The following is a 14,779-nucleotide window of genomic DNA, read 5'->3' as shown; positions in this document are numbered from 1 at the left end:
TATTCTTGCCTGGAGAATTCCATGAACAGAGGAGCCTGGCGGGCTACAGTCCATGGGGTCTCAAAGAGTCAGACACGAGTTAAAGAGACTAACACTTTGCTTTTCACTTCAACCTGGCCCCACACTGGGCTGTGTGTGCTTATTAGAAGCCCTCCTTGCTCCAGAAAGAACTGAAGGCAGCCTCTGTCTTGCCTTTACAGCTGCCCAACTTTATCAACACCACCCTCCCGCCGCACGAGCAGGTCACAGCCCAGGAGATTGACAGCTACTTCCGCCAGGAGCTCATCTACAAGAGGAATGAGCGCATGGGGAAGAGGGTCATGACGCTTCTGCAGGAGAACGAAGACAAGATCTGCTTCTTTGCCTTCGGAGCAGGTTTGGGCCGGAGTGGGGAAGGGATTGTCTGCAAAATCCTTCAGGGCTGAGAAATTTGCTGGGCTGTCTACTTTATAAAAGGAAAAGTTGAGGCCCAGAAAGAGCAGGAAAAGCCACCTAGTGTTCAGCAGAGCTGGGATCCAAAGCAAGTCCTCTAACTCTGGTCTAGGGTTCTGTTGTAACAGTCCCCATGGGCAAGGGCAGTGACTGCTGCCAAGAGCAGGGCGACTTCTGTGGCAGCTTTATACCCCGGAGGCCATGTTGAGAGGCCAGAACTGATGCCAGCTCCCAGTGTCCAGCCCAGCCTTGGGCCCACCCTGCGGAGCAAAGGCCAAGATGGTGAGGGCCATGTGGCCCAGTCGGGGAGAGGGCAGCTCTGGCATCCCACAGCCCTGGCTTCAGATCCCAGCCCCCTCTGGGTGGCATGGCCTCAGCAGGCTCTAGGACTTCTCAGAGGCTCAAGTCTCTCTTCTATGAGTGGGCAGTGATGGCAATAATTATGTGATGAGTTGAAAAGACCTACCTTCCCAGATGACTCTAGTGGTAAAGAACCTGCCTGCCAATGCAGGAGACACAGGGAGACAGAGGTTCAATCCCTGGGTCAGGAAGACCCCCTGGAGAAGGGAATGGCAACCCACTGCAGTATTCTTGCCTGGAAAATCCCATGAACAGAGTAGCCTGATGGGCTACAGTTCCTAGAATCACAAAGACTCAGACGTGACTGAAGCAACGTAGCACCCACAAACACCTTGTAGAAGAGTCATAAAGATCAGTACCATGGCGGAGTAACTCAGGGGCAGCCACAGTTGTCGGCATCATTATGATGATGACGATAAATACAAGTTTTATCATCACCGGATTCTCAGCTGCGGGACCTGCTCAGCCTCGCTCTCCCTGTTCCTCTCTTCTCTGTCTCCTGCTTCTTTTCTCTCACTCTTTCTTTCCTTCTTCTCCATGGCTGTCTGCTGAGGACAGCGCTGTCCACATTGGGACCAGGATACCGCATTTACCTCCTTGTCAGCTTTTGCTCCAGAGCTGCAAGACAAACGTTATTTCTTCTTATTCATGTTACTGGCAGTTTGGGCTGAATGAATTCACCTCCTGTTTTGTGAGAATTAAACAAGGTGGTTGGCTGCCCTCTCTCTCCTCCCTACCCTGGCTGAATACCCACACGCTGCCTGCCTACATCAGGCTGAGTTGGATCAAGCCAAGCAGTCTATCTAACACAGAAGGGCTTTTATGGACATCCTGATTCATTACTGGAAGTCTTCCCCATCCTCACTCATTCAACTCCGAATAGCTAAAGGGCAAGAGCCAGGGTTCGTGCATCTCCAGTGGTCTCCCCTCCCTGCAGCCCCCAGCACAGGAGAGGCACACGGGAGGGCCTCAGAAACACAGGACTTCTGTGATGGCCTCTTTAGGGCCACACCTGCAACTGGACAGAGACTTCTGGGCTCGCATTGAGGCTGTTCCATGGCCTGATGTGGCCTCTGCCCCCCACTTGGGCAACCACAGTTTACTCATCTAAGTACAGAGAGCCAGGATTCACTTGGGCCATCTGTGATTCCAGGAGCTATAAAACAGACTTCTGAGGATCGGGAGGGATTCCTGTAGCAGTGGGAGAGGCTTCCTGAAGGAAGCAGGAGAAGCAGGACTTTGACTGCAGGGCACCTGCTGGGGACCTGGCCCAGCTCCCTAGCTCACCCCTCCCTCACTCACCATCCCAGCCCTCCCCCCATGGGCATATAGGCAGAGTCCCTGGGCTGGAAAGGCCCACAGCTGACCATGAAAGAGGAACCACTCGGAACTCAGCTAGCCCCCAGGCTCCTCCCCTGGCCTAAGAGAAGCCCCTAGAGGTCCCAGTCATTGAGGGAGGCCAGTTAGGGACCAGCATCCTGCACGAATGCTGCCCCACCTTCCCCCAGGCTCAGGACCAGGCACCCATGGGCTGGAGGTGGCTAACAGCAGCTCCTTTCTGTGAGTGTAGAAATAGGAGAGCCTAGAGCTGAAAAATCACAATGGCCTGGGCAGCCCCTGACACTGAAACCCCGAGCCCAAAGGGCACAAGTGTCCACTCAGGCACAGGCCAGCATGCACGCCTCCTGCCGGCCTTCAGGTTCTTCCCTGTCTCTGAAATCTCGCTGATTCATGATCAGTTCTTTTGACAGACCACCCAAAAGACCTCACACCTGTCTACTGTGTCCATCCTCCCGACCACTGTCCTGGCCCAGTCAGTTCCATCAGCTCCAGCCTCCTGGTCCTCTCCCTGCTTCCAGTCTGCTTCCCACAGTGGAGTGGGTGAGCGGTGCTGGGTCTGTCTCCCACCCGTGCCCTGAACTCCGGGAAGGCAGACTCCACTTAATCATCCCTGTGTTTTTAGTAGCACCTAACAGTTTTAAGCTCGATGAATATATGGAGGAATGTATGAGTGAAGGGAGGAATAGATGGACGAATGTTGACCAGATCCTCCAGTCCTGGTCTCCTGGGCTAGGCCAGCAGTAAAGCCAGGGCAGTGGGAGCCCCACCCTGGCTCTCAGAGACCCTCTGCCCTGTAGCAGCGGGCCCAGGTTGTGGGCCAATCTTGCCAGTTCTGGCTCAGCCATACCTGGAGCAGAAGTCCTGTTCAGTGCTGCACTTTTACCCTTATCCTAAGAATTTCAAAGCTGGACTCAGCCTCCAGCTCAAGCTTGCCCACCTCATCGCAGCCATGGGCAGGCTGAGTTCCACAGAGGCCAGGACATGGGTGAAGCTCATGGCGAGTTGGGGGTAGAGCCAGGACGAGTGCCTGGTTCTGGAGCTGTGGTCAGGGGCTCTGCTCTCACAGGCAGGCAGGGAGCCAGCTGAGTGGACCTGTGACAGTCAGTGTGATGGCATGGGACCCATCCTACGTAACTCGTGGTGACAAAAATCCATGCCTGCCTCGCTGTGTCCTTATGTCCATGTAGCTCCTGAGTCCCATGTCCTTTGGCAGGCTGAGAATGTACATGCAGGGACAGGCTAAGCGCTTGTCGATGGTCTGCAAACTACAGGTTCCCCCGCTCCACGGCACCCCCCGGGTGCCTGTTCCATTTCAGGCCTTCCCCAACCCCCAGGCACTGGGGACCTGAGTCAGCCTCACTCACAGCCCATGCCCTGTCCAGCCCTCAAAGGAGGTACAGGGCCCCTGAGGCTGTGGGAGGGAGGGTCTGTACCCCTGGAAATATGATTCTCTATCCCCCAACAGGCGTCTGCTCATGCAAAGTTTTCTCAATCCAGTTTCATGGATGTCCCTAGGAAATAGCTTAGGATACAGAAACATAATTATAAGCCATTTCACCTCCAAGACCTCAGTCTCTCATCTGTAAAATGGGGATAACACACCTGCCTCATTGGACTGTGCCAGACGTGCTTTAGGTAGCGGCATTAAACTCTCTACTGCGGTGGATGGACCCTTATCCGAAAGGCTCTACTGAGGGCCAGCCCCACCATTACAGGCTCTTAGATGGCATCACCCCTGCTCTGTGCAATAATCCCAGGAGATGGGAGCTATTATACTCATTTTGTAGGTAGAAATAAGGCCCAGGGAGGATGAATGGCTTCCTCAAGGCCACAGGCAGGCAGACCTTCAACCTGAATCCTGGCCTCTTGGGTCTTCTTCCAGGCCATTCCCCACCTTCCAGACATGGTGCCCTTGCTGTGTACTTCCAGAAAGGTTGACAATATTGTGGTAAAAGTGTCTTTCTATCTGGCACATCCCATAGAAGAGTACTGTCCTTGGTGTCTGTGATGTTTCTGTATCCAGGCGCTGTTTGACCTCTTCTGGAGGTTATTCAGCAGGTTCAGGGGCAGTAAGGGTGTGCACATGTGTGACAACTCTAAACAGGCCCAGATGGAAGTCCTGCCTCCCTGTGAGGTGGCTGTGGCCAGGGTGCAACCTCAGATGTTCTGAAAGGATCCAGGCCCCTGCCTTGGAAGGGTATATTGGCCTGGGGTTGGGAGAAAGAAGGGCTGATTCCCAAATGCCGGGCCCATGCAGTTTGGCAAGTGAGCCTGAGGGTCCTCAAAGAGCCAAGTGTGTCCCTGGATTTCCTCTGGTCTCCACATAACTGAGAAAAATAAGTACAAGGTGGTGAATTTTTTATTAATGAAACATTCAGTCTATAAGCTTATCTTATATTCTGAAATCATCTTCTTTCTACTGTGTTTGAAGATAAACATCTTTTGCTTTAAAAAAAAAAATGATGGTGATATGAGACAAATGGGGCTTTCAAAGGCCCTTGGGAAAGTGGAAAGTTGGTAACTGTATTGTTTCCCCCTCACCCACCATTTCTTAAGATAGAATCTGGAACAGAGTGCATAATGTAGGGGCTGGCTGGCAGAGCTGGGCTGGAGACACGAGCCAAAATCAAGGGTAGACCAGTTAACCTGCAGGGCCTGTTCATTTTGAATTCTGACAGCCAGTGGTTATCATATATCCTGTAACCCTAGCATGCAACAATCTGAATATAATTCTAACTTCTGACTTTCCAAATTCCTTGGACCCTAACAGCCTGTTGTTCCAAGATTATGTGGTTCTGATATCCCAGCCTTCCATCATCGTAGCATTCTAACCCTCTCACAGAGTTTTCGTCAATCACTCTTGAATTCTTTGGAAGGAGGATGGAGCTAAGAGCCCTCAGGGCCTGGAAATCCCTCCACGTGGGACTGTTGCCACCTGCCCCCTACCAAGGAAGCGGAAGTCCAAGCTTCTGCTTCTTCAAACCTAATCTGCTTCTTCAAATCTAAAGCAGGGTTTGAAGAGTCTAAAGCCAGGTTGTGGGAGCACCAGACACAGAGGTGCTGTACCTGTTACCCCGAGCACCAGGCCAGCCTCTCTCACACCCCAGCTGAAGCAGACCCATAACCAGAAACACACCGATGGGGCCAAGACACAGAAGTTGATTCATGATGAAGACTTGGGCTTGAGGAAGGGAGAGACAGAAACCCAACACACTGAACACCAGTAACATTCAAAAATTAATAACAGCAGCCATTGCTCCTTGGAGAGTGGGCACCATCCTGCTTGAAGAACACCCATATCCATCAGTTCATGTGGCTCTCATGTCCTCAGTGCCTCTTGGAGGGAGACAAAATGATATTGATTATTCCCTTTGGTGGGTGGATAAATCGAGGTACAGATAAGTAGAGCAAGAATCTTAGAACTGAGTGAAACAGTGGTCAACAATGACTAGGCCGTTCTTCCTGACAGGCAGTCTCCACCAAAAAGTCATTTAGCTGCTACTCTGTTCACCTGAGAATGCCCTTCCCTTCTCCTGCCTGGACCTCCTCTTTGGGATTCCCGCAGTCCCACAGGATTTCCTAATACAACTCTGTTCATGCTTAGCACATTTGTCATCTACTCTTCTAGGAGGGAAGGTAAGTCAGAGAAGGCTTCCTGGAGGAGGTGAGAACTGGCTGGTTGAAATTTCCCTGATGCAGGTTCAGCTGCCTTCCAGTTCCTCTTCCAGTTCATCCCCACAGTCCTCAGGACAAGGCCCATACCCACCTCCTTCCCCCACTGGTTGTCCACTTGGGTGCCTCCAGAACAAAACCCCTCAGCGCTCATAGCCAAGCACAGAAGAGCACACACAGCTCACGCGGGGCCCTGGAGACCTTGGAAACAAGGGGCCCAGCAAACAGCACACGCCCAGCCACTTTTCTCCTCTCCCGGGCAAACGCCGATCACCTGCCATACTCCACCTTGGAACGTGAGGCCACACAGCATCCAGAAGTGTTTCAGAATTTCCAACGGTGTTTCAAAGGGCCCTGCCGCCCCACCATATACACATCTGGCAGCTGGCACGCTTGCTCTGGGCTGCAGTCCTTGGCCAGAGTCACCCTTCCTGTTTCAGCCCAGAGCATCCAGCCAGTTCGAACATCCCATCTGCTAGCTCGTCCCTAACTGGAGCCAACCCTGTACTCTGGACTAGGCTGGAGCTCTGTCTGTGAGCCAGGGGGCCCAAATGTCAGCTTCGGGCTCAGCACTCCTGCTGGACATGTGGGGAAGGCAGGAAGAGAAGAGAGTGTCTGGGCTTCAGACTCAGACTGCCTGCATGAGGAGCCCAGTGCCTCTCCTCACAGGAAGGAGCCTGGATAGACCAGGTACTTGGCTTCTCTTGACCCTCAGAGTCCATCTAAGAGGAGCCTGGCATCACTGGGCAGCACGTGTGTGTCTCAAAACATGGTGCAGTGCCATCACTCAGCACACATGAGCTCTTGCCTCATCAGTATTATTTCAAAGCCCAGAGCCCCCAGGAACAGGACTCCCTCCAGGGGAGTGCAGGGCTATCCAAGGGCAGAAGTGCTCGGTGGCCCCTGAGGACCCAGCTGGGACCCTGGAGAGAGACCCCCATGGCCAGTCTCAGCTCCAAGAGACAGTGAAGCTCAGGAAGTGTCCCTGCCCATGTGTTGGCCAACAGGGTGCTCTCCTGGGGTGCATTCTAGGAGAACAGGGTTTCCTTTAGGTACCCCTGAGGCTTCAGGCCCTTAGGGTACAGGTTCGTCAGAAAACCCCAGGCTTGCATCCTCACCATGGGACGAGAGGGGGGCCCAAGGAGGAGGCCGGCCCCTCCCCCAGGCTGCATCCTGTCCCTTCCTCTTCAGCCCCGTAGCCCCTGGCACCCCTCCGCCGCCGCCTGGCTCACTCTGTCCTGCAATTGTTTGTGCGCCCGTCTCCCCTCTGCACTGTGATGCCCTCCAGGGTGGGGACCGTGTGCCTCAGCTCCTGGCACAAAACTGGGTGCAGGGAGACATCATCTCCGTCCTCACAGAACTGACAAGGCCCCAGTCCAGCCCTTCCTGGCCAGTAGAGCTGGAGAAGGAAAGCTCAGCGCTGCCAGTTTCTCAGGTGGACCCTCCTTCGGAGATTCGAAGCCCCAGGGTATCCCTCATCGTCCGTCCACCCCTAGGTTCATCCGTCTAGCCCTCCTGCCACACTTCCTCAGGAAAACAAACACTGCCATTGCTTGATACCCAGCAACTGATCCTGGCAGCGAGATTAGCACTTAAAAGTTCCCCTTGCATTAATTTCAGACAGAACATAAATATGGGCTTGGACTCCCTCTTCTAGGAAGAGAAAATTGGAAACCCGTTGGACTCACTGGAGAGAAAACGTGTGCTGGCCGAGGGGAGCCCATGTTACTCTGGAGCCTTTGTGGGAACATCTGGTTCCCCCTCTTCCCCTCCGCTGGGCCCCCCAACACTGTCTTAAAATTACCCTGTTAATTGGAATATTCTTTGCACTGAACACACACACACTTTCCTCTCCGATCTGGTGATCCCAGCAAGGGACACATGTTTCTGATGATGCCCTGCCCCCAAAACATGAGCTCGGGATCCCTTGTAGCCACCGGCACTTCAGAGTGGGTGTACAGCCCATGCAGCGAGCTAGGACATCTCTGGATGGAAGTCCAAGCTTTGCCTTTGCTGGCTGTGTGATCTTGAGCAGGCCTTGTCTACTCGCTGAGGTCCAGTTCCCTCATCTGTAAACTGGGGGTACCTGGAAAGGCTGCTGCAAAGGTGAAATGAATTAATGTTTGAAAATTATTGTGGCCCAAGAGACTCACTGAGGAGGAGGTTATGTTCAAGTAATCACAAGATAGAATCATGAAGATTCTATCATGGGAGATTCCTTTGCAGGAAAACTGAGACTTAGAGAAGGGAAGGCAACTGTCTGAGATCACAGAGCTGGTTGACTGTTGAGCCAGGTGGTCTGTCCTAACCTCCGGACAGGATTATTAGCTCTGTCCTACCCTTTCTTTTGTCTCAGAGGACTAATGGGAGCTGTCAGACTGCCCAGCTGATGGGTAGGGACTTGTTGTTTAGTCACTAAGTCTTGTCCCACTCTTTGCAACCCCATGGACTGTAGCCTACCAGGCTCCTCTGTCCCTGGGACTCTTCCAGGCAAGAATGCTAGACTGAGTTGCCAGTTCCTTCTCCAGGGGATCTTCCTGACCCAGGGATCAAACCCGAGTCTCCCCCTCATTGGCAGGAGGGTTCTTTGCCACTGAGCCACCAGGGAAACCCGGGATAGGGACTCAGCCCAGCCTATGCTCCGTTCACTGAGCTTTGTGCCCTGGCGTAGGCCTGCTTATGCCTGGAAGAAGGGGAAACTGTCTCTGCACTAAAATGTTGTGGAGCTCTGCCTATTCAGAGCCAAACCCCTTCGCTGACTGTATATGATGTCTTTTAAGTGATGCTCTGGCTTGTGGGGTCAGGGGACATACGCACCAAGCCAGCCCACCGTTTGTCAAACCTATAATCCTCCTCCAGGCCCTTGTTCCTTCTCTTGCCTGTCCCTCCTGCCCAAGCCCGTATATCTGTTTGAATCCTCCCCTTCCAGGGCTCTTCCTCCAGGAAGCCTTCCCTGATGCCCTCAGTGTCAGTCTCTCCTTCATGCCCTTTGTTTTCATTGCTGGATTCTCCTTTGCTTCTCATCTCTTTCTCCCTTCTCTCCCTCTTTGTGTATCTTTCTTGCTGTCATGGCATCTCTGCTTTTCCTTCTCTCCCTACTGTGGTCTCTGGGTCTCAGGTGTAGCCTGCATCCCAGCCCCTGTCACCTCATCTCTTCTCCTCTCTGTCTCCTTGTGTTCTGGAGCTCTCCCCCTCCCCTGTCTGTCTTGAGTGTTTCTCCTTTCTCTGCCTCTCTCCGTGTGTCCCTCTCCCTCACTCTGCCTCAGTGGCTCTGTGTGTCCCACTCCCTCTCCGCCCTCCTCTTCTGGTTCACGCAGCCTCAGTAAATGAAATGGGATGTGCCTTCCTGCAGAGAGCTGGCCAGAGAGCAGCTGTCAGTGCTGGAAGGAGCTGCTGAGCGGTGGCCAGGAGACCCCGGGAGCCTGGGCAAGCTGAGCAGGCTAAGTTCCGACACCGAGGGGCCCTTTTGGAAACTTTCCACACCTTCCCTACAGGTTCCAGAATGGGTGTGGTGCCTTTTTCAGGATTTGTGACCTTGGAGGCAAGCCCAAACCCTGTCTGCCAACCCCTGGGACAGCATGCCCCAGGACCTGGCTGGGGCTGTTCTGAGCCAAGCTCCCAGGCTCTGTGGGGAGCATCACCAAGGGGTCGGGGCAGGGTTACAAGGGGAGGGGATCCTCGAGCTCCGGTCTCCTGGAGATAAGATGAGATCATGGAAAGGATATGGACTAACAGATCCTGTTATTCATTCATTCAGCAGACATTCATGAAGCCACCACCATGTGCCAGATTTGATCTTAGCCTTGGGGACAAAGATAGATCAGGCACGGTCCCTCGCCTTCTCAAAGCTCTTGGTCTCCACTCCAGGGGCTTGTTGGGAACTCGTTCTGACAGAGGCAGCTCTGAGGTGTGGGGAGCTCATTCCAGCCGCGGTGAAGAGAGTGAACTGGAGAGAGTGGGGAGGATGCTACATGCAGTGATTCTGGCAGAATTTGGTGGTGACCTGGGCCAGGGTTGAGCACGGTTCAGAGGGATTTGGGGAACTCTGGTGACTGATGGTATGAGGATGAGGAGAGAGAAGGAAGAGCAAAGATGCATCCATCTGACAAGGGTAGCAGAGCTCAGCTGAGACACACCCAGGAGGGAAGGGTGAGGCTCTGGGGAAGTTGGGTGGGAGATGCTCAGGAGGCCACTGGACAAATGGGTCCGGGCTAGGACAGCGGGTCCTGAATAGCAGCTGTGGTCAGGGACATCTCAGTGACAGCACTGTGGTCACTGAAACCATATGAATGGATGGATTCACATTCCCTGGATTGTGAATAGAGTGAGAAGAAAAGAAGGCCGTGGACGGCGTTCACAGGGGCACCCACATTTATCAGGCAAGGGAAAGAGGAACCCACTAAGGGGACAGAGAGGAAGCAGTGAGAGCTATGAAGAAAACAGGACAGAACAGTGCTGTGGTGTCCTGCGACACCAAGCCTCAAAGAGGGCGAGGAAGGGAGTGGCGATGGGAACCCGGGGTCAGAAGTGAGGGCTTCCGCTGGACAGTCCTGGGGCAGGAACCCCATAGGAGGGGGCCTCCTGCAGGAGCTGCCCCTTGCAGGGGGCAGACACCCCCCGCCCTGGAGGGAAGGAGATGAAGGCCCATAAGGCTTATAGGAATTCGAAAAAAAAATTGCTGATTGCTTCCTACTTCTCAAAGTATCTGAAGTCTTCTGTTTGGGGTCTCACCATGCACAGTAAGGGTCTGGAGCTACTGAGGCTGAGGGAGCAGACAGGACACAGACTAGACACTGAAATGTTGCCAGGCAGTGCTCAGGACCCAGCCAGTGTCCCACAAGGCTTGGGCCCCTCTGAATGCCCCCTCCATCAGCTCCAGGAATGCTCCTTTCAGAGCGGCCACACGGCCACCTGCTCCGATGCAGCCTGGGGTGCCCTGTTTTCCCTGTGGCTCTTGGCGTCTTCTGTGTGGACCACTGCGGGGCCCAGAGGCCCCTGTCTTTAATGGGTCTCCATGGACGCAGGGAAGGAATGGCCTTTGCTGCCAAGAGTGGATTCCGAGAGCTGCGGGTAGGGAGTTCCTACAGCCTATGCGCTGGAGGCTGCCGCACCGGGTGCCCCTCCAGCCCAATCACGAGTGGGGGCAGGCAAGGGTGGTGTCAACTCGGTGGCCCCAGCCCAGGACTGGCTCAGTCCCTTGCTCAAAGGTGCACGCTGGGCTTTTCCAAAGGATGTTCACTCCTCCTGCCTCTTAGGACTTTATTATAGCCTCCCTTAGAAGGCAGCCACAGGGACCCAGGCCCATCTGACATACAGGGAAACTGAGGCAGGTGGCAGCCGATTGCCTGGGATCACATAGGGGAGACTCACAGCCTTGGCAGAATCCTCTGTGTTCCACCCTAACACTGGGTCAGGGCTCACTGGGTCAGATGAGCCTCACTGACCTCCTAGCCTTTGCACATGCCCTTACCCCTGCCTGCCGCTGCCCCACTCTCATCCTCACCTAGCTAACTCTGATCCCATCCCTCAGCTAGCGATGCCTCCTCCAGGAAGTCTGCCCTGCCCCCAGGTTGAATTAGAGGCCTCCTGAGTGCCCGCACCACCTCCTGTGCTTCCCTTAGCATCATGCATACCCTGGATCAAAAGACCTTGATTCTCAAGACCATGAGTGCCTTGAACAGGTCCCTACCTGTTCACCACCATCCAGCTCTGGATATGCACTCACTCGGTGTTTGTCAGATAAATGCAATGAATAAGTAGAGAAGAGGAGGGAGAGGAGGAGGGAGGGAGAGCACAATTTCATAAGGGTCTCTGGAGTCCCCGTGAGCGTGGCAGCCAGGGGAGCATGTGGTGCAGCCCAGTCCCTCCCTGTCCACAGAGACCCTGAGAGTGTCCAGGTGTAAGGGGCTTGCCCAGGGCCCCAGAGTAAGTGTGGGGGGTTCCATCAAAGACACAGGTCATTCCCAGACCTGTGGTTCACAGTGACCCAGAGGTGGGATGTCAGGGACTGTGGCAGGTCACAGAGAGGGAGACTGTCAGGTGGGGGGCTTGCTGGGGCATCTTGAAGCCAGCCCAGAGGTGTATAGGCCTGGCTGGTGGGGGTGCTTCTGGGTTCACCGCCCCACTTCCCCATCCAGCTACTATGCAGTCCCAACCTCCCTCCCTCCGTTTCCCAGCAGCCTGTCCACCTCCTGTGCTTGCTCCCTGGATCTCCCTGGGGCTGTCAACATGCTGACCTCCCAGCTTCCCACCTGTCACCATCCATCACAGGCAATTAGAGTGAGAGTGCAAGAATTTCCCCTCAGGTTCTGGGGTGAATGATGAGCAGGAGAGGAGCGAAGTACCCACGGGTGAGCGGCTGCAGGCAGGACTCGGGCTGGGAGGCTGCAGGGCCACCACCTCTCTGCCTACATTGAACAGTGGGGAGACTGAGGACCAGCTCGGAGGAGGGGCCAACTCCCAGCAGGGACTGGCCTCTCGAGGGGCCTCCCTAACTGGAACCTGGGAGAGCCTCCACCGTATTCCCGGATCTCAAACCTGCATCCCGCCCGAGGGCCAAACCTGGTCTCATCTGGGGCGGTGGGTCAAATGATTCACTTCTGTGTTCTCAGGGTCTGCTCCGGGGCTGGTCACAGCAAGGGTGTCATAAAAGTCTGTCGGATGAATGGTTAGGGGGTGCAGGTGAGATGGAGACCAGTCCCCTCCCCTTCCAACACACGAGTGAGTGCTAAGTCGCCTCAGTCATGTCCAACTCTTTGAGACCTTATGGACCGTAGCCCACCAGGCTCCTCTGTCCATGGAATTCTCCAGGCAAGAATACTGGAGTGGGTTGCCATGCCCTCCTTAAGGGAGTCTTCCTGACCCAGGGATTGAACCCATCTCTCTGCCGTCTCCTGCACCGGGAGGTGGGTTCCTTTCCACTATTGCCACCTGGGAAGCCTGTCTCCCAACACACAGAATCCTACTACTTTCTCCTTCCCCAGAATCTTACACCTCAGTGAGTCTTCAGGGACCACCCCAGGGCCTGGGTCACAGTGTGTGATCCATAAATATTGGATAGATGGTGAACAAACGAATCTTCAAAGTCTTAGATCCAGACAACGCGTGCTGAGCATGTGTGGGGCAGTGGCCACGTGGTCCTTGCCTCTTGGAGTCTAGTGAGGAGACAGACATGCACACACAGAACCCCGCCTCCATCTCCCTGCTAGGGAGGGAGACTTGAGTTGCTGGTGGACCTGACAAAGATGAGCCGTAAACCTGTTGGACCTTGAGGCCTATTGGAGGATGTTTTCTCAGAGCTGGTCCCTGTGTGACTCCTGGAAGCTGTCCCTGCCTGGACAGTCCACAGCTGGGTCAGCTCGATGGTGTGGGGGACAGTGATGAAACAGGAAACACAGTGAGCCTTTACTGCATGCCAACCAGTGTTCCTGGAGTCCTTACAACAACACTCGAGGCTGCTAGTACAATCGTTACCACTTTACAGATGGGAAAACTGAGGCACAGGGCGGTACAACGGATGAGCAACAGAGCCGGGGTTTGGATCCAGGCAGGGTGGCACTGGCCCATCTTCCAGCTACACCACACTGCCTTTCAGGGAGTCTGGCCCTTGGCTTTGGCCTAGGCCGTCGGCCTGGGGCTCTCTCCAATCACCGGTGACCTGGTATGTGGCTGAGCCCACTTTGTCTCTTGTGTTCCAGGTCACTTTCTGGGGAACAACACAGTCATCGATGTCCTTCGGCAGGCAGGGCTGGAGGTGGAGCACACGCCCGCAGGGCAGACCATCCATAGGTAAGCAGCCAGGGCCTCTGGGGGCGGGGGACTGGCTGGCCCACTGCTGCTGGTCCAGAAGGCCATGCCTGACCACGTGCTGCACGGAGGGCCATACCCTGCCTTCCTGCTCAGGCCTGGAGGGCAGAGTCTCCCTCTGGGGCCTCCTAGGGACCAGCCTTCACCAGGCACCCAAGAGTAGGGGCTAGGCTGGAGGTGGGGAGACCGGGAGGAGGCTGGTGTGTAATCCTGGCAGGAGGTCAGGATGGCAGGGAAGAGTGGAGGTGGGAATGGGCAGAGCACTAAGTCTTGAGAGATGTTCAAGACTTAGAGACTGGTGATGGGTGGGGTGCAGGGACCCTGTCGGACTTCTGGGTTGCTGCCTAGAAGACCTGGTGGATGCCCAGGCCTTGAATCGAGATGGGGCCGTAGTGACAACAGGCAGTGGCCAGGCCTCTTCCCTGAGTCTCAGCCCCACCCAAACCTTGTCTTCATCACCTCCTCTGACATACCTGCTTGTTGCTGTCTCTTGGCCAGGTCTCTCACCCCTGACTTTCCTGCCAGGGCACACTCACTCAGCCCAAAGAGCCAGATAGAGGCCATCCTCTCTTCCTGTGGGGTTTCCTTTCTCCCTCTAAGCTGGAAGCCAACGAAGGGAAGAGGCCAGCTGGGTTTACCTGTGGTCCCCAGTGCCAGCAACAGGCTGGGCATGGAGAGGCGTCAGCGCATGCTGGGCGGCCCTGGAAGACAATGACAGAATCCCAAACCAGGCCAACCTGAGCAGGAGCCTTCCTCACCTCACCAAGCAATTTAGGCCCTTGTGCCTGATGAACCCAGAGTCCAAAAGAAGCTTGAATAATCATGTGTGCGTGTGTGCCAAGTCGCTTCAGTTGTGTCCGATTCTCTGAGACCCAATGGACTGTAACCAGGCTCCTCTGTCCATGGGATTCTCCAGGCAAGAATACTGGAGTGGGTTGCCATGCCCTCCTCCAGGGGAGCTTCCCGACTCAGGGATCGAACCCGCATCTCTTATGTCTCCTGCATTGGCAGGTCAGCTCTTTACCACTAGTGCCATCTGGGAAACCCTGAATAATCATTGCTAATATTTATTGACTACCCACTGTGTACTGGGTTCTAAGTGCTTTTAGCTTATCAAATCCTAACGACAACCCCGTGAGGCAGGAACGATGAGCATCCCCACCTTAAA

The 14,779-nt window shown here is 54.7% G+C and overlaps 1 protein-coding gene across 2 annotated transcripts in view; it reads left to right on the top strand.

Annotated features, from left to right (window-relative positions):
- Window positions 1–14,779, top strand: part of TRABD2B (TraB domain containing 2B) — a 222,546-nt gene that overhangs the window by 190,791 nt on the left and 16,976 nt on the right. Inside the window, exons 4-5 of one of the 2 annotated variants that reach the window (XM_086394270.1) lie at window positions 201–375; window positions 13,503–13,593. In XM_086394270.1, the coding sequence (XP_086250396.1) occupies window positions 201–375; window positions 13,503–13,593 (266 nt within the window). The remainder of the gene's footprint in view (window positions 1–200; window positions 376–13,502; window positions 13,594–14,779) is intronic. The other variant, XM_086394271.1, reaches the window with a different exon arrangement.

This window comes from Bos grunniens, chromosome 3 (genome assembly GCF_055505025.1).
Source record: "Bos grunniens cultivar Pamir isolate PY7600 chromosome 3, Bosgru_T2T1.0, whole genome shotgun sequence".
Taxonomy (NCBI): domain Eukaryota; kingdom Metazoa; phylum Chordata; class Mammalia; order Artiodactyla; family Bovidae; genus Bos; species Bos grunniens.
The sequence above is the reverse complement of the archived record's forward strand: the minus strand, read 5'-3'. Positions and strand labels throughout refer to the sequence as shown.